Raw genomic sequence first — 22,685 nt, 5'->3', positions numbered from 1 at the left:
AGTATCTTTTCAAGATATTCAGGGAGCCTCAGGAGGGAAGAGAAAAGGCACAAATACCTTTCTGGCCTTGTAGCTATTAAATAGGTCTCAAGTACCTTTCCCAATGTATAATAATGTGACAGGTAATTAAGACTGAAAGAGGTTGATCATCTTTCAGTATAGAATAACTTCTCTGCTAGCATGCCTATTTATCTAAGGTCTGGGAAGCACTAGCCCATGTACGTGCTGTCCCTGCTTGAATTAGCTGATCTTCTGTTGCCTGTCCAAAATACGAAAATTGCTGGTTCTACTGGAAACATCAATTTCTTCTTTTTTCTATATTTTCCATCCTTATATCTGAGCAAGATTTGAAGAGGGAATATACAATATACTAGGAATTTATAATAGGGATGTGATGTAAAAGCAGTAGATAGTTATTCCAGAGTTAAAACTATGGCACCATAGCAAACATCATTTATAGCAATCTTATAAGAGCTGTGGTGGTGAAATGATTAGAATGCAGTATTGCAGGCTAACTCTGCCAACTGCCAGCAGTTTGATCCTGACCGAGTGTTCCATCCTTCCAAGATCGGTAAAATGACCCAGATTGCTGGGGAAATATGCTGACTCCGTAAACCACTTAGAGACGGCTGTAAAGCACTATGAAGCAGTATATAAGTCTTAAGTGCTATTGCTATTATCAGCTTTTTCCTATTGTAAAATTGAAATGCTATTCACCCATTATTGAATTCACTGAAAAACAATTCCAACATAAAATTTGCAGAATCTATTGCTGATTCCAATCCTGTCTCTTTGGCATTTGTTTCTGGTTCATCTGATTTCTCTGCTTAATACACCTTGACACTTTGCTTAAATTTGTCAGAATAAGGGATTTTTAACAAATAAGCATTTCTTAAGCCTTTCTCCCTTATAGGCTAGGGACAAGTTAAAGGCAGCATCATGTGAACAAATCATTTTTTAAAAAATTGACATTTTACTACCACAGTTAAAAACAAATAGGGATAGGTCATGTTAGGGTTGGATATGTTTTAATGTTCTTTTTCTGTTTCTATTAATTCAGTGAGAAACTTTATAGATGAACATATTTCTCAGGTTCTTGATTTTGCTTTGAGAGGGAAATGTTATAGATAAGGAGATGATAAAAAATGATGATTACAGTGCACTTGCAAAAAATCCTGTGTTGTTTTGGCCATATGAACAGCTGCAAAAAGGCAAATGCTATCTTTCTTACTATTTTATGTATTTATTACCAGGCTTATTTAGCAACTCATCTCACTCTGGCAGCTTTCAAGCATAGTAGCAATTAAACCATATCACCACAGTATAAAAATATCAAACATATAACAACAAAGATGAAAACATAAACCACAAAATAACCTGCAGATAGTGGAGGAACAACCATCATTTAGCCTCATATAGTCACTTTGCAGGCTCACAATGGGATCCTCAATGTTAATGGAAGAACCATGTTTTCAAAGGGGTACCATTCCATTCCACATCACACCACACCACCTGTTAAGTAACAGAACAGATTATCACATCAAGGTATGTTCTCTTTAACTAGAGATCTTTAGACAGAATGCATGGTCAGTGATGTCAGTGATGTTGTAATAAATCATGAACCAAACAGGAGATTGGATTAGAGAATATCTAGTATCCATTCCAACTCTCTGATTTTGTGATGTAAAAGACAAATGTGCATAAATTTCTGTAGAGGGTACTAGAAATTTTTGCATGCAGATTCGGATTTGCACTATATCCTAAGCCTGCCTTTCTCCTCACTTATGAAGTTGACAGATGCAGTTCTAGTAACATTTTTATCTCTCCTTGCTTCTTATAAGATCTATCATTTTAAATTACCGGTATATAAATGCTGCATTACTTCTAATTGATTAAAGTGATTGTTTTATTTAAACAAATTGAACAACTAGGAAAGGAGGGATTGTGATGTCACACGTGATAGCCAATGAACATTTTACAAAGCAGATGTCTATTGCAAACTGGTAGTACCAATTTTCTCAAAGCTCAACCTTAGAGAAAGAAATAGGTACGTTTTTGAAACATGATTTATTTCTAAAATAATTTTTCCACTATTTATATATTTGTATATAATTTTTAATATTTATGACTCATTGGATGAAATGTTTTCTAATTAGGGCCATCAGTTTAGAATTTTAAGATTATTTATGCTCTAAATGTCACTCTAAATGTTATATTTTCACAAACTTAAATGATGAGAAATAAATGAACATTTAATTTTTATGGGCTTTTTCCTGTCAATCTTGTTATTTGTAGAGTTATACATAGTGTCAGAAATTAGAGTTATTTAATTCAGGCCAATTATTTCTCCTATAATGTGCCTTTTTAATATTGAAATTGGTATTTTTAATCCTTTGTACACTGTGTAGTCAAGAAAGTAAAACAACTGCTGACTGATACTAAAAGCAAAAATTACCCTCCCTCATGCTTTCCAATCAGTTATATCAGATTGTTCAGTGTCAAGTAAATTATCAGCAAATTCTGACATTCTTCTCAATGTATTAAAACATCATTTCTGAAACTCATCATGAATTAAAATAGACCAGTTAGCTACAGTCCAATTTTAAGATACTAATACCCTCTAATTTAAACATTTAGCTAGTAAACAAAGTGCTTTGCAAAAGAATTTCTAAAATACATATTTTTTTCATACTTGTACAAATCCCCCCCCCCCAATGGCCACACACATACACACAAACCTATACTGGCAATTGAGACATATCTTTCCCCTTTTTAAAATTTTTTAGCTTTGACAAAACATCTCTATCATATTGAAACCAGCGAAGGCTGTTTTTTCTTCTAAAATATCTAAAAAAAAAACCTGAAGAAGATTCCTCTTATACGTTGAACATTCATTTAAGAGGTTTAAGTAAACATTAAATGTATTGAAACATTGGCCTTCCAATCTCAACCCTGGACGACAAAGTGATGGGCTATATATAGTAGTGTCACTCTATTACTGATTGAGATTGGACCAGTAGAAACAAGAAACAAAATGAGGCAAAGTTTCATTATGCAGACGTTGGTTTACTTAAATAATAGTCAGAAATATGATGAGCTGCCTCTACCAATTGCATAAAATAAAGTCCAAATAAATGAGTGTAAGTAGACAGTTCTCTAAACAAGATAAAAAATAATTTTCTTCCAATAAACAGAATTGTTTTCAAAATAGTTTGACTAGATGACTATTTCCTAATCTCATATTTACAACAGTTGTGTTAATCATAACACAATTTGCAGTTACCCCTGTTTTCTATTATTATGGACTTTTTGTTTATAGATAGTCCTCGACTTACAACCACAATTGAGCCCAAAATTACTACTAAGACATTTGTTAAGTGAGTTTTGTCCCATTTTACGATTTTTCTTGCCACAATTATTAAGTGAATCACTGCAGTTGTTAAATTAGTAACATGATTATTAAGTGAATCTGACTTGCCCATTGACTTTGCTTGTCAGAAAGTTACAAAAGGATCACATGACCCCAGTCACTGCAACCTTCATAAATATGAGTCAGTTGTCATATGTCTGAATTTTCATCATATGACCATGGGGATGCTGCTATAGTCATAAGTGTGAAAAACAGTCATAAGTCACCTTTTTCAGTGCTGTTGCAACTTTGAATGGTCACTAATGAACTGTTGTAAATTAAGGACTACTGTATTTAAATTTATGTCCACCATTTCTCTGGGAGCTCACAATGGAATACAGAACACTTCTTCTCCAGTTGTTTTCTTAATCTTGTTAAATAAATTAGGCTGAGAGAAAGTGAGTAGACTTAGTAACCCACTAAGCCTCTATGATTAGTAACCTGAATCTGGATCTTTCCAATCAAAGGTCAGACACAGTTTCACTTTTTTCATAAAATTGTCCTGGCAAGTTTTTGTTTGTGATGTCAACAGAAGATATTTTTATCAGCTGTGCAAAATCCTTCAGTTAATATATACAGTATATTAAAAATCTCTCTCTCTCTCTCTCTCCTCTCCCTCCCTCTCTCCCTCTTTTGCTTAGACAAATAAGAATTACATAGTGAATTGAAATCAGTGATGCACTGGATATTTATTGGTATCAGTTATTGCTCAGAATAATACAGATACTGCTTATGAAAATTTATCAGTCTGCAAAAGTAGACTACATTGAGTTACCTTGTTCCTAAGTAAGCAATATAGAATTTATAATTCACATTAAAACACATATGCTATATAATTATATAATTAAATAGAAGAGCTATTTTTTCCAAAATAAGCAATAGACCTCAAACATCTCTACACAAGAAAAACTTTGCCCTATCTGTTGGTGAAAATAGATAGGCTCCCAGATATTTCTCTGTTCTTCCTGTAATATGATACACCAAGTCAACATCTTAATGCCTTAGTCACTTGATCAAAATTCAGATGCTTGGCAACTGACTCATATTTATGATGGTTGCAGTGTCTCCTTTTGTGACCTTCTGGCAAGTAAAATCAATGGGGAACCCAGATTCACTTAAAAACCATGTTACTAATTTAACTACTACAGGTCATAAAATGGGGCAAAACTCACTTAACAAATGCCTCATTTAGTAACAGTAATTTTGGGCTTAATTGTGGTTATTAATTGAGACTACCTATACACAAAAATTCCATAATAATGGAAAACAGGTATGTGCAAATTGTGTTATAATTAACACAACTGTTGTAAATATGAGATTAGAAAATAGTCATCTCGTCAAGATGACTAATTAACTTAATATGTCAACTTATGTTGATATGGTCATAACCTGTATATTACTAGTTGCCGTTCTTAATGAGGGTAGCTTTTAAAAAAAACTGTTAGATTTTTTTTAAAAAAATAGAAAAATAAAAACCAAGAAAAACTAATATTTAAGATAAAAAAGGAAAAGCAAAGCTAAAAGTGCAGACAAAAAAGGAAAGAAAAAGAAATACAAAGAAATGACTTACATTTTTTTACAACCAATATAAATTTTAAATGATCTCTTACTCAAAGGTTAAAACATATCTGGGGTGTAGTTTCTACAACATTGCCTTTGAATACATTGAGAAATAACAGTACAGATTCATATAGTCATGTAGGAAAAGATCTTAATAAATTACCCATATGTATGTTATTGTGGTATTAAAATTAGCTTTACAGAATGCTACTGATGTATATTTATCTTTTAGAAATGTAAATGATTTTCTATATTTAACCAAATTCATTAAAATGCTATGGTTGTTCCTTTGTAAATCTCTCTGGCATTATTTATACATTGTCATTAATGTATAATGACATTAATGGTATGCACTTCAATAAATAAAAATAACAGATCACTCGTCTGAGAAAACTCCCGTTGTGAAATACTGCAAGAGAACAACTGACAGAAGGCATAACCATTCATTTATTGACATCTAAAGTTACAACAGCACTGAAAGAAGTGACTTACAGCCTTTTTTTCACAGTTTACAACCATTGCAGGTTCCCCATGGTCACATGATCAAAATTCAGATGTTTGACAACTGGTTCATATTTATGACGGTTGCAATGTTCCAGGGTCATATGATCTGTGATCACCTTTTGCAAACTTCTGAAAAACAGTCAATGGGGAACCAAGATTCACTTAACAACCATGTTACTAACTTAACTGTGATAAGAAAGGTCATAAAGTGGGGCAAAAATCACTTAACTGTCTCACTAAGCAACATAAATTCTGGGCTCAATTGTCGTAAATCGAGGACTAGTTGTATATAACAATTATCAAGATGTGTAAGACTATTTCATTGGGGGTGATAATTGTATGACTAAATACAGACTTTATGTAATTTGTTTTATACACAGAAGTAGTTAATGTCTGTTAATATCTATGGTTATCTTTAGCATAATTTAATTTTTAAAGGAATAGTTACATTCATGAAAGAAAAAGATACTTTTAATTATCTCAGAAAAAATCTTCAGAGTTCCTTGTTCTTTCTCCAATTGCACCCACTGTCTTAATATTATCTGATGTTTCTTTGTTCTTTACTAAAATTCATGAAAGGTTCTCAGAATCCCTACTCTGGTTAACTGATCCCATGTAGGGGCAGATTTAATTCCTATTGAATCTGCTTAGTGGGAGGCCAAACCCATGCAAATAGAGAGATTCCCCATAGGGCTAATGTTAGAGGATAAATTAGATTGTTTCCAGAACAAAGGATCTTCCAGGAAAAGATAGCCTCTGTTAGTTGTGAGCATAAAACAATGTGTGGGATGATTTACTATATTATCAAAGATGCTCCAACTGGCGCAGAGTACGGCCGCGCGGGTGGTGATGGGAGTGACATGGAGTTCCCATGTAACACCTCTCCTGCGTGAGCTGCACTGGCTCCTGGTGGTCTTCCGAGTGCGCTTCAAGGTTCTGGTTATCACCTTTAAAGCGCTCCATGGCTTAGGACCTGGTTATTTACGGGACCGCCTGCTACCACCAATAGCCTCCCACCGGCCAGTACGCTCCCATAGAGAGGGGCTCCTCTGGGTGCCGTCAGCCAAACAATGTCGGCTGTCGGCCCCTAGGGGGAGAGCCTTCTCTGTGGGGGCACCTACGATTTGGAACGAGCTCCCCCCGGAGATACGTAGGATCCCGGATCTGCGCACCTTCCGCCGCGCGCTTAAGACTTTTCTATTTTATCAAGCTGGCCTGGCCTAAATCTTCCCCCTTTTTAAATGTGGAAATTTTAAATTTTAAATTCGTCTTATTTATAGGGTCATGGGTAAGGCGTTTTAAATTGGGGAGCCATTTTGGATTTAATTCTGTTTTAAACGTATTTTAATGTTTATATTGTATGTTTTTTTAATTTTGGCTGTTCACCGCCCCGAGTCCTTCGGGAGAGGGGGCGGTATAAAAATCTAATAAATAAATAAATAAAAAATAAATAAAATAAATGCTTTTGGTGTGAAAGATTCTTTTCCTTAGCAAGGCCCATCAGACACATCTATAACTGTTTTGCAGAGGAATGATCTTTTCATTAGCTAGTATTGTTAATTTGTTTTTGTTTTTATTGTGCAAAAGTACGATATTTTGCCATTGTAAATGGGACTCAATGTACTGTGTTATTAATCTGATTGAAGAGTAATCCTTATTGTAATTACCTTATACAGGCACAGTATAATCCAAAACCATAAAATTACCAAAGCTAAATATGGAATAGAATTTTTCAGCAAAGGCTGTTTTCTCAATCGTCTCATATCAAAATAGTTCATTAGAACTTTTGATTTAGAAAGCTTTATAAAGATAGCGCAGCTTTAAGTAAAGAGTGCTGTCTTCAGAAAGAAGGAATAGAATTAGGGAAGCAGGAAATGTTTGTTGGAGAAGCTGGGTTGGAAAAGAAGTTGGGAAGACACAAAAGGTCAATGCAAGGAACTGGGAGAGAAGGAGCTGGATAAATGAATGCTTGCTGGGGAAGGCTGAAGCTTCCTAGGGTATGGCAAGCAGGCTTAGAGCCACGCGATTCAGGGACTGCGAAGCAGGGTGCAGGGCAGTCAAAAGGGCATAGTTTGGGCAGGAGATTAGTGGGTGGGGGAGTTGAAGCACCCCTGTAGTTGTAAGTGCAGACGAGGTGCCAAGTGCCACATTTTGATCACATGATCACAAGATGCTTCATCAGCCATAACTAAGTCCATTTTTACAGCATCATTGTAATGTTGAACTGTCACTGAACAAATGGTTATAAGCCAAGGACTATCTGTATTTTGTTATTTCAATTACATTTTTCTTAATAAGGGAATTGGAGAAATTATTAATTCTAAAACTCCAGAGTTGTGTGTTCGTTTAATTAAAAATATTTCATGAAAAGTTTAATGAAAAAGCTGCATACTGTATTTGTTTCATGAGGATATTTCTCTCTTCAGGGCTTTTATATTACATTACTTTTTCTCATGAATATCCAAAGCTGCTGAAAGGAAAATTGACCTCCTATTGACTGAAATGGGGATGTTCTGGCCACTGATTATTGAATTGCGAGAATATTTAAATATGAATCGGTAAGTATTATTTCTTGTCTTAAATTATGTTTCTGTCTGGCCTATACTTTTTCTCCTTGAAAAAGCATATGCCACATTTCAACCTGAAGAAGACAGAACTCATGTCTTATCACTAAGCACAGAGGAAAGTACTTTCAGCAGTACTCATGAAACTAATAAATCATTATTGTACGTGAAGCTTCTTTTGTTGCAGTTACTTACATTTCATTCCCATTATTATTGATATAATGCATAAATTGTTACATCCTGCTCATTAATATGTCTTATGTTTTTTATTATGTTACTGACAATTTGTGTACCATATTTTGTAGGTTCTGCCTACTGCAAAACAGAAATAAAATCCTGATAAAATGTCAAGTTCAGGTTGCAATTCAGCCCTTTCCTCCTACCTTTTAAAATCAATAGACTTGTGTTAATCTTTTCTAAGTCTTGTAAATTAGAGACACTTGTTCCATATATTTATAATAATTCCTTCAAGCCTGATAATAATTGAGTCCCATCTTGCCAATTTCAGTTCTTATAGTAGACCTTTAAATGTTTTTCCATTAATAGTATAATGGAGACCAACTTATTGTTTAACAATAAGTTTGAGGAAGAAATTAGGCATCTTAAAAGGCTATTATAAATAAACATAGATTCAAAATAGTGTGCATTTATAGTGTACTAATTCTATATTCTCCAAGCTTCAACTGTTTCTGATATGCATTTTTCTTGCATATGTTATTACTCAACAGCTTTAATTTTATGTATAAGTGTTCAGAATTGTAGATAAATATTTAAATACTGTTTAGTGTTTTAGTATAATTTATTACTTTGGCACAGCTGTCTATATTTGCTTCCATCCTAAAAATACACATTATCTTTGTTTTGAATCATTTAATGCCATTCTTCAATGTAACTAGAGTATTTTAGAATAATCTGCACATTTTACTTCTTTCTATCATAACAAGAGTAGAAGTAAACAGTCTGTTAAAAACTTCCTCAACGATTTGTACTTAAAAAGCATTTTGTGTAAAAAGACATCAATAATTAAAATCCTTTAATGAAATAATTTTACCAATAGAACATCACTTTATTTACTTAGAATGTTTTCTCTCCAGTCATTATTTGCTTAATTTCTGGTATTAATTTTTGGTTTGTAGTCACCTGCTTGAATTAAAGTGCCCTTGATCATTGGGCTACCTATTTAGATTTCTGTGCCAAAGTTTTTAGTGAAACAATTCCCAGCAGTTTTGATAGTAGATGTAAGTTTCATGAAATCACCTTATAATACTGATAACTTCCTAAATCTTGAAAGAGAGCAAAAATATATACTAGACTAAAATCCCAGTTTTCGTACATAACATGAAAATGCTTTTTTAATGATCAACATAAAATCTTGAGTTTCTGAACATTTTTTTTTTTTTACAAAATCAAATTCTTAAGTTAAATATTTAAGGGTATCTTTCTGCAAACTTGCGCACATTTAACACTTGTTGACTTAGCTGTTCTTCTCTCATAAAATGCATTCAATTTCTATCACCAACACTGACTGGAATTGGCTTTGCAGAAGGGAGGGAAACATTGTAAAACAGTATCTCACACTCGCAACTCCTAAAGCTGGCCCAGAAGGATACTGCACCAATAGTATGGAAAGCTGCTGAGAAATTTAGGAAGACAAGGATGGATGTACCACCTCATCTCAAACATTTCAAAGGTCAACTTCAAATATGACCAGTATTGTCCCACTGTTATACCTTATCCAGATCCAGATAATCCACTTTTTGCAGGGCCTTCTGAAACTCTATACCTACTACTTTCTCAAAATTTCCATAAAAAGGAAAGGTTGGACACTGGATGAAAATTATCTAGTAATGTATCATCTATCTTTTTTCTAACTCCTTGCTCAGTGTTGAACAGTTTGCTAAGTATTCCATTAATTCCCATGGATGCTTTTGTTCCATTGTATATCACTTTTCTTGCATTTAGCAAGAATGCATTCATCTCCACATTATTGCAAAGCATTCTATAATTCAAGCCTATTCATATTATAATATGTTTTCTTTAAAAAGACACATGTAAAAAACCTCTTCCTTTTCACATTCATACTTTCAGTGACTTGCTGAAGAGCAAAAATAAATTTTATTATAACTTTCTAAATTTTACTCACTGTCACCTTTCATACCCTTCAGTCACACTTATGCTAGATACCTTTCCTGGAACATTAGATTTTATGTGACAACAGGAATTAACTAAATGAAACATACATTCATGCATACAAACATATATGCAAAATGTAAAATATAACTTGTGTCCAGCTGGATTAGACTCCTCATTCATCTAGTCTGTTCTCACAGTGGCCAACCAACTGTTCAAGGAAGTGCACAGGTTTCTCAACAGGCTGCTTTAATCACAAGAACAAACGTGTAGTGAGCAGATAATTAATAAAAAAATTTTTTGCATGCCTGGAATATATTCAATCTCTTTTCCCTGTTCTATTAATCTATTAAACTCTACAAATATGTAATTCTCTGAAGAAAATGATAGAACTTATATATTTTTGATTGTGTGCAATAATTACATTCTTTTCTGCCTCCTTTGTAAGGTTAAAGCAACGGAGTTTTATGTAAGACATGGATAGATGCAAACATGTTGGGCGGCTAAGACTTGCCCAGGATCATTCCATTCTGAACCCCCAGAAATGGTACTGCATGGACTGTAACACCACGGAATCCATTTGGGCTTGCCTAAAATGTTCCCATGTGGCATGTGGAAGATATATTGAGGACCATGCACTTAAACACTTTGAAGAGACCAGACATCCTTTGGCTATGGAAGTAAACGATCTGTATGTATTTTGCTATCTTTGTGAAGACTATGTATTGAATGATAATCCCGAGGGTGACCTGAAATTACTGAGGAGTTCTTTATCTGCAGTTAAAAGTCAAAAGCATGATCCTTCTGCTAGAAGTAGTAGGACATTGCGGTCAATGGCTTTGGGGGAGGATGTTTGCAACCATCAAAGAGCCCCTCAGGGACAACCTCAGATGCTTACAGCTCTCTGGTATAGACGGCAATCGTTGCTTGCAAAAGCATTGCGAACATGGTTTGATAAAAGTTCTAGAGGCCAACGAAAATTAGAACAAAAAAAGCAAATGGAAGAACTGGAGAGGAAAAAGGAAGTGGCCAGGCAGCGACGTCAAGAGATGAAACGGAGATTGTTAGAGGAGCTGGCAAACACTCCTCCAAGAAAAAGTGCCAGGCTTTTATCGCACATTCACAGAGAGAACCTGATTCCTCGGAAGTTCAGAGATATGGAAGCTAGTTCCCCTACCTCAAGACAAGTGCAGAGTAGCAAATTCAAACAATTCTATTCCATCCGGCGTAAACCTCTTATGACTCCTGGTGTGACTGGACTAAAGAATTTAGGAAATACATGCTACATGAACTCTATCCTTCAAGTATTAAGTCACCTCCAGAAATTTAGAGAATGTTTCCTGACGTTGGATCTTTGTGAAACTGAAGAACTCTTAGCTAAGACTGTAATTGGAAAATCTAGAATATCTGGAAAGCTAGTCACTGGATCTACTCCAACAGAGTCAGGCAGAAATGATCAACTGGGTTCATTTGGCAGGCAAAGCCTGTCTGTTGGTTTAAATGGTGGGTCCTCAATAAGCAAAAGTTTAGAACTAATACAGCCCAAGGAACCAAGTTCAAAGCACATCTCTCTCTGTCATGAACTGCACACACTCTTCAGAGTTATGTGGTCTGGGAAATGGGCTTCAGTGTCTCCTTTTGCCATGCTACACTCTGTATGGAGTTTGATTCCAGCATTTCGAGGTTATGATCAGCAAGATGCTCAGGAATTTCTTTGTGAATTGTTGGACAAAGTGCAGCAAGAGCTGGAATCAGAAGGAACAAAACGCAGGATCCTCATCCCTTTTCCACAAAGGAAGCTCACCAAGCAGGTCCTGAAAGTGGTGAACACCATTTTTCATGGGCAGCTACTCAGTCAGGTATGCATGTTATCTGATCCTTTGCCCAGCCAGAAATACTCATTTACATACATAGAAAAAGAATGTTATTTTTTCTAATGCGGTATGATTGTTGCATGATTCTTTTTCTCTAGTTGTAGCCAAAAGTGAGCTTTTAAAATTTAGCAGACAATTCTGTGTGTGTTTATGGACTAACATGATTCTTCCTCTTCAGATTCTTGTTTCTATTAAGGTTGTTTTATGACCAGTATACAGTAGTGGCCAAAATTGTGGAAACCTTTTGGGAAAAGTGTATTTTTGAGGTTTGATGGCTAATAACACCATTTATTATTATTATTTTTTTTTTGAGTTTCAAGATAATCATATTTCACTGCTGGAATGGCCTGAGAATAGCCCAGACCTTAACCCAATTGAAAATCTATGGAGCCGACTAAAGAAACTTGTTAATCAGCAATAAAACCCAGTTAATAGAAGCAATCATTCAATCTTGGTTTCACATTATAACAGCTGCAGAACTAAAAGACTTGGTTCACTTTATGGGAAGATGTTGTAAGGCCGTAATTCAGGCTAAAGGTTACCCAACTAAGTATTAAGTATTGTGATAATTTTTGTATATCTCGTTTTTTCTACGTTTCACTTTTCTTCTTTATACTGTAACTGCTATTCTAATAGCAAAATCGGTTTAATTATTTTAAATTATTTTTATTTCACATTATGTTATTCTGACTGTTCACCGCCCTGAGTCCTTCGGGAGAAGGGCAGTATCAAAATTAAATAAATAAATAAAAAAATAGCAAATCCTTCATAAAAGTTATTGCATTACATTCTTGATTAAATTATCTTTCCATTGATATATAATTTTATGGTACTACTCCAAAAAAAAGTGGTGGTGTTAGCTAGTTTTAGAAAATACACTTTCCCCAAAAGGTTTCCACAATTTTGACCACTATTGTAGGTGGGACTGTTGTTTCTTCTTTCCTTGAATATTCACCCTTGTATATTCTGACATGTCTTTTATAAACTTTATCATTTCTTCAAAAGCATATTTGATTGAGTGAGACTGGTTTTACATTTTAAGCCATAAAGAAGTTTTGCCAAAACAATAATATTTTCTTAAAATAGCATTTAATACTTTGTTTGTTTCGCTTTCATATTCTATAAATATGAACTTATTCTTGTGTCACTGTGATCCTTGGCATTATGGTAAGTGAGCTTCAGTCTTGCAAACTCTGTTACCTTTCACAATCTCTGATTTCTTAATGTTTTTATTCATGCTATCTATAGTAGACCACCACTTTTCCTAATGTTGGGACTGTGGGTGAGGGTTATAATGAGGGCTTGCTCAGAGCTGAAGCTCATATACTGACAAATCATTATTTTTTTACATAGAGTGTGGCAACTGGTCTCCTAATTTGATAAACCTAGCAAATTGAATAACATTTATTAATTTAATTCAATTCAATTCAACATGTTTTCTTTCTTTAACCTGTTTTGTATCACTGACTGTTGTGAGAGATATATATTGACATTTCAGCAGTGCAATATTTTGGTGATTCCAGGGATCTGGAATTAAGCATTTTATTCCAGCTTAATAGTTAAATTGTTGGATTTTTTTAAAGCAACATTTTAAAATTAACATTTGATTAATAGAATAGGATTCTTTATTGGCCAGTGTGATTGGACACACAAGGAATTTGTCTTTGGTGCATATGCTCTCGGTGCACATAAAAAGACAAGATACACTTGTCAAGAATCACAGGGCACAACACCCAGTGACAGCCATATGGTACAATAAGCAATCAAATCATACTAGGAAACAATATCAATATTAATCGCAAGGATACAAGCAACAAAGTTACAGTCATGCAGTCACAAGTGGGAGGAGATGGGCGACAGGAACGATAAGAAGACCAATAGCAATAATAATGCAGCCTAATGTGAATAGTTTGACAGTGTTGAAGGAATTATTTGTTTAATAGAGTGATGGCGTTCGGGGAAAAACTGTTCCTGTATCTAGTTGTCTTGGTGTGCAATGCTCTATAGCTTTATGCTAATTTTATATAACTTTATGCTAATAGAATAGTCTTTGTATTAGACACAGAATCCAATAGAGTAAAACTGATTATTATACTAGTGAGTTGTAGGAAGGTAGTAAAATCACACGATGCTTTTTTTGAAAATGATTCTTTTTATCTGAGAATTTTAAAACAAAATATCCTATGGTTACAGATTTGTGTCATTTCAGACTGGAAAATAAGCCCACAAGAATCACAATTTTTGTCTCTATTGGAATGTTCTGATATTCTTTTTTTCCTTGACAGGTCACTTGTATAACGTGTAATTATAAATCCAATACTGTGGAACCCTTTTGGGATCTTTCCCTGGAATTTCCAGAACGTTATCATTCTATCAATAAAGGGATTGTGCCTCTTAATCAGACTGAGTGCATGCTGACTGAAATGTTGGCCAAATTCACAGAAACAGAAGCTTTGGAAGGGAGAATTTATGCATGTGACCAGTGTAACAGTAAGAAAAATCTGTTTTGTTATGTGTTCTCCTTGAATCTATTGAGAAATGTCCCTGTATGTTTTTATAATTATAAAGCTCAGGTTTTTCCCAAGAAGGTGTTTCCAGATGTATTGCATGTGAAATCATGGAATTTCCAGTCAATGCAGTTATATGTCCTGCTGGATGGAAATTTAGCTAGATAATGCCAGATAAGTAAAGCTGGTATAGTTTCTCTTTCATTATTTTTAAATTGCTGTGAAATAGTTCAGGAAAGTTATTAATAATGATGTTTACATAATATCAGCAATTAAAATTGATAATAGATTGTAAAAAGATTTACTCCCGTATAGATCTGCCAACAGATCGCAGTGTCTTGTATCTATCTTTCCCAGAACAAAGCAAAGAAAACAACATTTCTTGAAAGAGACTGCCTTCTCTCAATGGATAGAAATAGTTGTTTTGGAACACAATTGCACATATTATAATCCCTTAAAAAGGAATGGGTGGATGAGGTCCCAAAATTACATGGAGTCATTAAGCTTTTGTTTTGGGATTTCCAGAATTTTTTTCCAATCACTATTGTCAGAAACCAGAGATACTGTTTATTGCCATTTTTAGGAGGCAACCAAAGCTGTATGTTATAAGGCATAAATAAAGCAAATTAAAAATCCTAAATTCCCATCCTATAAAGAAAGGAAAGAAAATCAGAAAAATGTCAGACTGTCCAAAAAGAATATATGCATGATCTTACCCACTTTGCTTCACTGATCAACAATTATAATCTTGCTCCCTTAAAAAATGTACAATGGCCCTGGTCATTAAAACATTGCCCAACCTTGTCCTGCAACTCTGGTAATTGTCCCTAGAAACCTTCCAGATGTTGCAATCAAATTGTACTTTTTAAGAGCTAGGAGAAACAATTAAATACTTCGGTGGAATAATTATGTTGCATTATAATTTAATCTTTTCTGCCATAGTTCTTTGTCTGGAACCCATCCAGTTTTTGGAATTCAATCACTGACATACCACTAAAGCCCATATCTAGTCAATGGCCTAGATAAAGTTGTGTACCCCAGTTTTATAATTTTTTACCTTCAAAAAAATAAAAGGAATAGCATATGGGGAGAAAGCAATACAGGCATTCCTTGAGTTATGATGACAGTTGGAAGCAGAACGTCCATCTGTAAGTGATATCATTATAAAGTGTGATGTCACGTGACTACATCACTTAGTGATGGCATTTCTGGCAATCCTGATTACTGTCATAGCCCCAGTAGCATGTTTCATTAAGTAGGAAGAAGCAGACGTCCCAGGCAAGGATAATAGGATGTGTGTGGGTGGCATAGAGGTGGTGGTGAGTGCCATAGGCAGGTCCTATGAAGTGTGGGTGAGTGGTGGGGGTCACAGATGTGTTATCAGAAGCCATGGGCAGGCACTAAGGGGTGGGTGCTGTGGGGGATGCTGCCAGGGAGTCACACTACAAAGCAAGGGGTGCTGCTAGTGGGCATGTACTACAGAGAACAGGTAGGGGGGTGCTTCAGAGTATGGGATTCCTGGGGACTTCATAGTGAGGCTCCTCAGGAGTAAAAGCAGCAGAAGGGACTTGTGATCTTCCCTGCCAACTTCCACATTGACTCTGCTGGTGGGAAGCTGGCAAGGAAGATTGCAAATGGCAACCATGGAAAGTTGCAATGGTCATAACTTTGAGGACTAATCATAAGTACTATTTGTTCAGTGCCACTTTAATTATGAATGGTCTCTGAACCAAGTGGTCATAAGTTGAGGACTATCTGTAATGGTTGAAGGAGAATTCTCTTTTTATAACTCTTTTGCTAATTCCTTCATGAAATGAGAACCGAATTGGTTTTGAAATCCATAACTAGTCCATGTATAGCTAAAGAAATTGAGCTACAGTCCCATATTTCAAAAGAGAGCAACATGCTCAAGGCCTCATATCACTTGAGCACCTTCTTTGTGGTCCTTGGAATTTCCTTGATGAAAATATATAGTAATATTCCCACTATTTTTATGTGGGAAACTGAAATCATAGCCATAAAAATAGACATATTACAGTTTTAAAAAGCAACTCCCCAAACCACCAAAACTAAAAAAATTAAAAGAGGTATAAGCAGAAATTCCAGGAATATTTATCCTTCCTGCCTTTATTATTTAGATTATGGCTTGCTTTATTTCTACTATCCAAGTTTAAAATAAAAAACTTTTTAAAATTAAAAAGAAAAAGATTATGGCTTGCTAAAAATGGTGTCTCCATTTTCAGCAAGCCGTAATCTTGAATCTAAATTCAAGACAGTATCTCAGTTTGTTGGGTACAACTTTTATATTGGAAGATGGAAGCCTTTAACGCATGACATTTTGTATTCTTTCTTAAATGTGACATAGGCAAACGACGGAAGTCTTCTCCCAAACCTCTTGTTCTAAGTGAAGCTAAAAAGCAGTTAATGATCTACAGACTACCTCAGGTCCTCCGGCTGCACCTTAAACGATTCAGGTGAATAGAAGGGGGTAGAAATGTGGAGTCATTTTTGTATCTGAAATGGCAGTATAGTTATTACTATTTTATTTCTGGAGTACTAAATATAACACTTATATGTCATATTACTTTTAAAGAGAATTGGAAGAAAGTTTTACATTCCTTTTTTATTTTTCTGAAAGAAATGTTACAGAGCATAAAGGAAGTAGCTACCTGTAAAAATGTGATGTACATAGTCAAATATTAGTATACTTTGCAGTTGAGCAGTTCTGAAAAAAAGCCTGTTATATTCTTTCTTCATGTATATTCACTTTTGTAAAGAGAGTTCTCAAGTTTAAATGTTTGCTATATTTGCAAAATTTGTTGATTCCTCTTCTAATTACTGTATAAGGATTAAAATTATTGTTTTATAGAATTCTTTTAAGTTGTGATTTAAGGGAAGACTTTTCAAAACTTGACATTAAAATCTACTAGGGTCAACCTAAAGTATAGAAATGATAGAAAATGTTTTAGCCATTTGCCTAGGAATACCGCTGCCAGTGGAGTATGTCTATATACATAGCAGTTGAAAATGCTTGTAATATAATTGCAGCTCTGTATGTTTCAAGTGAAACATTATTTGGGAAGCAACTCATAATAGCACTGCTGTTTCTTTTGTGGAAGCTGATGTTTGTCAAACAGGAGACTCCCAAAGCAGATTGCAATGAATTGCATAATTACATAATTAATAAAATTTGAAAAAATATTCATCAGCATGATGTATCTTTTAATGACCAGTTTACAGTAAAGGAAAAGTTACTTCTGGCCTTTGAAAGTTTTATATTTATATAATTTTTAAACATAATTCTGTTGCTTCCATTTCTTTGAAGATTCTGAAAAGTTTCTTTACTTTCTTTACAACATTTCTGTGTTTTGATTCAGCCATAGTAGAAAAAGTTTGTTGTAGTATTAACTTGTAGTAATGAGAGTTCTTTTGTAGAGCTGATCGATAGTGACTAGACACTATGCTATTGTTCTATACATCAGAGGTTTCTAACAGAAAAAGAAACATCCTTCCTTCCAGGAAGTATATTTCAATATCTACATTTGTTGTGAGTCATGTTGAGTTATTGCCATAAAGGTTAGACAGGGATGCATTTTATCATCTTTTTGTTCAATCTGTATGCTGAAGTGATCATGCGGAAATTAGATCTTGAACTGCCTGATGTTGGAGTGTAGATTGGGGAAGAACCATAAATAATTTGAGGTATGCAGATGATACAACATTATTGGCTGAAAATAAGGAAGACCTGGAAAAAGTGATCTGGAAAATTAAGGACGAAAGTGAAAAAGTGGGATCGAGTCTTAACATCAGGAAAACAAAGTTAATGACAACAGCTGCAGATGGACATGAGACATTCAAAATCAACAAGGAGGAAATTGAATTAGTTCAAGAATTTATCTTCCTTGGATCCAAAATTGTTCACAGTGGCAGTTCTACTCCTGAAATCAAGTGCAGGATAACCGTAGGCCGCACTGCAATGGTTAACATGAATAAGTTCTGGAAAAACAGAGATATTGATATAATTACAACAAGCAGGCTAGTTAGAGCAAACATTTTCTCTATAATGATGTATGGTTGTGAGAGTTGGACACTAAGAATTGGCTGATCAAAGAAGAATTGATGCCTTTGAACTGTGATGCTAGCATAAATTTTTGCGTATGCCATACCATGGATAGCCAGAGTAATTAACAGAGAGGTGCTAATCGTATAAAACCAGACACATCACTAGAAGCTAAAATCATAAAACTCTGTCTGATTTACTTTGGCTCTGTCATACATGCAAATTCATCGGAGAAGGCAATGATGCTAGGAATGGTTAGTGGAGCAAGCAAAGAACAAACTGGCTTGATAACATCAAATCTGATACAAAGTTCAACTTGCAACAATTGAAAGAAGCCTTTGCTTCACAGAGTAGAATGGAGAGCACTTCCTATAAAGTTGCCAAGAGTAGGACATGACTGAATGGTTAAAACAACAACAAATTTGTTATATCTGGCAGCATAATCAGTATTGGTAGTTTCCCAGGACATTAAGAATCTTAGCCCTAGCATAAATACGTTTTATCTTAATAATTATCTATTTCAGAAAAGGATTTGGTAAATAAAAGCAGAATAGTTTTTCAAATGTTATATCAGAGAAGTTAGGTAATAACAATGTTTTAAAAAAACATATTAAGTGAATGTCAATTAAATTTGGAAAAAAATTAGTTGAAAATATATATAATAATGACAATAATTAGTATATTAATTTTTTTCAAAGATGTTGTATCAGATTCTTTTTCATTTTAAAAGTCCTTTTGATTAAATGTTTTCAAATTGCAGGTGGTCTGGACGTAATCACCGTGAGAAGATTGGGGTCCATGTCCTCTTTGACCAGGTATTAAACATGGAACCTTACTGCTGCAGGGATACTTTCTCCTCTCTTGACAAAGAGACCTTTGTCTATGACCTCTCGGCTGTGGTGATGCATCACGGGAAAGGGTTTGGCTCAGGACATTACACGGCATATTGCTACAACACAGAGGGAGGTGCGTGAGCCTTATTACAGGGGAAAAAATTAATTCATCTTATAAATTTATCTCTTCCATAAGAAACATACTTGTTTTGTGTGAGTTTATATTGCTCAGCTTTCACTGTGCACTAATAATAACATTAGAATAAAAAAATCTATTAGGTTTCTATAGCTTAAACACAATGAGGAGAAACTTTATTGCTTGTTTCTTTTAAAAAAGAGGTTACTTTCTCTCTTTCTCAGGCTCGCATTTTATTTGCTTGTGTGTGCATGTGAGACAGAATCACAGCAATTGATGTTTCCAGTACTTAGGCTGAAAAACAAACTTTTAAGAAATCTGCTATGAAGAATTTAATTGCTTTGTCTCCAATCAGTTATTGCATTTCTTTATAAAATGTTTGTATTACATTTTTCCAACCTTCTGTAGAAAGAATTAGAGTTATTTTTTCTCTTAACTATCATTCAGAAATATCAGTGAAACAGAAAAACTGAGATCAAGAGAATCTTTTTAAGGCACAATCAGAATTTCAAACCTCTTGGGCTTATGGAATTGATTGCATTATTCTTTAGATGTCTTTCTCCCAATGACTATTTAAAAAGAATTTGTTGGACCACAATCTTGCCATTAATATTCTATGTTTTTCTCTCGTTTTTAGGGTTTTGGGTCCACTGCAATGACTCCAAACTGAATGTATGTAGCGTGGAGGAGGTATGCAAAACCCAAGCATACATTCTTTTTTATACACAAAGAACTATACAGGGCAGAGCAAGTATCTCAGAAACACAACTTCAAGCTCAGGTGCTGTCTAAACACAATGTTAGAAGACTGACACTCCCCTGAAAGGAGACATTATTCTCAATCAACTGATTCTTTTTCAAAAGCCTTTGGAATTAATTCAGCTAGGCAGGAACAAATACTGTTGCAAGAATTTTGGATCCACTGTCTGGAAAATTTGTCCTCCTACCATGTGCAACTGTGTTCTATAAGATTGTAGCAGAACATCTATTTTTTTTAAAAGGCAGATGCATTTGTAAACCCTTCCTCCTCCAAACAAAGAGTAACAGCCTCCAATGTGTACGACCATTTATCTTCTTTCAAAGAGGAATTGCTATGTGATATGAAAAAGTAGGTACATTCAAAACTTCTGTGTACAGCCAGGATACAAAGCCATTAAACTGACCATAAATCTATACATTACTTAAGAAAATAAATGAATAGTAGAATTCTATCTCTGTTCTGTTGATGTGGTGATCTGTTGTTGCACCTCTTGGTGTAAATAACTCACCAATATCATACATTGTTCTTTCCAACCAACATAATTTATGTAGATAGGATTGTACTATACAAAAACTCTTAAATGATTTTTCTAAACTGGGAAAATATGCTCATTGGTTCTTGTTTATATCTTTCGGGTAACAAAACAAATGTTTGTACCCTACAATTACCCCAATCTGTTAGAATGAACAAAAGTGGAAATTATATACACATCTGAGTAATTGTTGCATATTTCAATTTGAACCTGTGCTAAAAATTACAAGTACTGTTTTTCTTCCCCAACTAATCTTATTCTTAGCTGCTAACAAGACAGCTATGTAAACTGAATTTGCAACCTTTCTTGTGTATTTATAATAGTTAATATGGGATACATTACTTTCAAGACTTTCATCATCTACTGTTTTATGATGAGTACTGCATGAATAGGTCTTATGAATCCATTCAGGTTCACAGCGACGCTTAGGTTTTTACTATTACTGACACATTGTTCAACAAACACAGATTTTTAAAAAATCAATTCTTACCCTAAATGCATAAAACTTCTGCATATACAAGAAAAAATGGTCAGGAATATAGTAGCCATTACATAGAGTTACAAGATCATTTCACCCTAATAATCTCCTTTTCATGACCATTTTTCCATTCAGTTTTCCCTTTGTTGTGTTTTTGGGAAGTCTCAAAGAGGTTTATTTTGGAGTCTTATGGTGAAAGGGATTGCACCATAAGGGATTGTGCACCTATATTGTCTTTTCCCCCAGTTGCTGTTCTTGCTGTCTCAGAGACATATACAGCTCTGGAAACAGTAAAAAATCTAGTATACTGTGTATCTTAAGGGAAAAGCCCCTGACCATGTCATGTAGACTTTAAATTGGATGAATAACATCCAATTTATCATGGTTACTTTTAACTGTTAACCTTTCATGATTATCACTAGATCTCATTGCAGCTAAGCAACTTGCTGCCTTTCAGTTAAATACTGATGTACAGCATACAAATCCCATGTTATTCATTTAAGATACATGAAGTGTCAAGCTGGGGGTCTTTAAAAACAAAAATGGACATGGTTCTGGCACATGCAGTGTTTTTATGTGCTTTCCTGTGGTAATTCTGAATTGGTATTTTAAATCCATCAGCAAATTCCTGGTGAAATTGAATCACAAAATAATTTTAAAAAACCTACCGACTTGTTTCTTCTCATCCTGCTAGGGAACTATATTGGAAGTGCATGGAATTATTATATGCAGTATTAGTCTTGACCCTATGATTCACTTTCTGATTGTATCAAATTAGTCTCCAGTCAGACAGATAGGAATACTCAGAGGCCAGATGTGACTTATAAAACAACATAATTGCCATTCCAGAAAGTTTTCTTTTAGCAGAAGCATTCTTGATAATAAATTCACAATTCAACTACTGTAATTATTAAGAGACATTTAATATAACTTGAATCAAGGAGCAGACCTTTTTTGGTAGAATTGACTTTGAAAGGTGAATTAGTGTAAAAATCAGCACAATGATTTTTACAGCATGAAAAGCTTTGTAAGGATTATCTCCAGGAAAGATATTTGGGGCTGACGTGCAGGCCTCAATTATTTTGCTTCAATATTATCATTATTTCAGATTATTCCTCTATTCAAGAATCTCAAAACAAAAATGAAAAGTGGACATTTTTATAAATCAAGATCTTTCAGCCACTGCCATTTGCATTTTCCAATTTTTTTCTCCCATTATTTGTTTTCTTACTGTCTTCCTCATTGAGTGCCATAAAATATCTTGCTCCCCCAACTCCACCACACCCCAATAATTCAAAACATGACCAAGAATATCTTGCATGTAACATTCCAGTTGTTT

The 22,685-nt window shown here is 34.5% G+C and overlaps 1 protein-coding gene across 1 annotated transcript; it reads left to right on the top strand.

The window, feature by feature from the left end:
- The first annotated feature begins 7,976 nt into the window (after nt 1–7,976).
- USP49 (ubiquitin specific peptidase 49) lies at nt 7,977–20,684 on the top strand. Its single transcript, XM_070939743.1, has 6 exons — nt 7,977–8,031; nt 10,616–12,026; nt 14,327–14,531; nt 16,914–17,022; nt 19,369–19,574; nt 20,215–20,684. The coding sequence occupies exons 2-6, from the start codon at nt 10,644–10,646 to the stop codon at nt 20,397–20,399; spliced, it is 2,088 nt and encodes a 695-aa protein (XP_070795844.1). The 5' UTR covers nt 7,977–8,031; nt 10,616–10,643; the 3' UTR covers nt 20,400–20,684.
- Nucleotides 20,685–22,685: the final 2,001 nt, after the last annotated feature.

This window comes from Pituophis catenifer, unplaced genomic scaffold, assembly GCF_029215685.1.
Source record: "Pituophis catenifer annectens isolate HBS135680 unplaced genomic scaffold, rPitCat1.0.hap2 SCAF_3, whole genome shotgun sequence".
Taxonomy (NCBI): domain Eukaryota; kingdom Metazoa; phylum Chordata; class Lepidosauria; order Squamata; family Colubridae; genus Pituophis; species Pituophis catenifer.
This window is presented reverse-complemented; position numbering and strand designations above follow the sequence as displayed.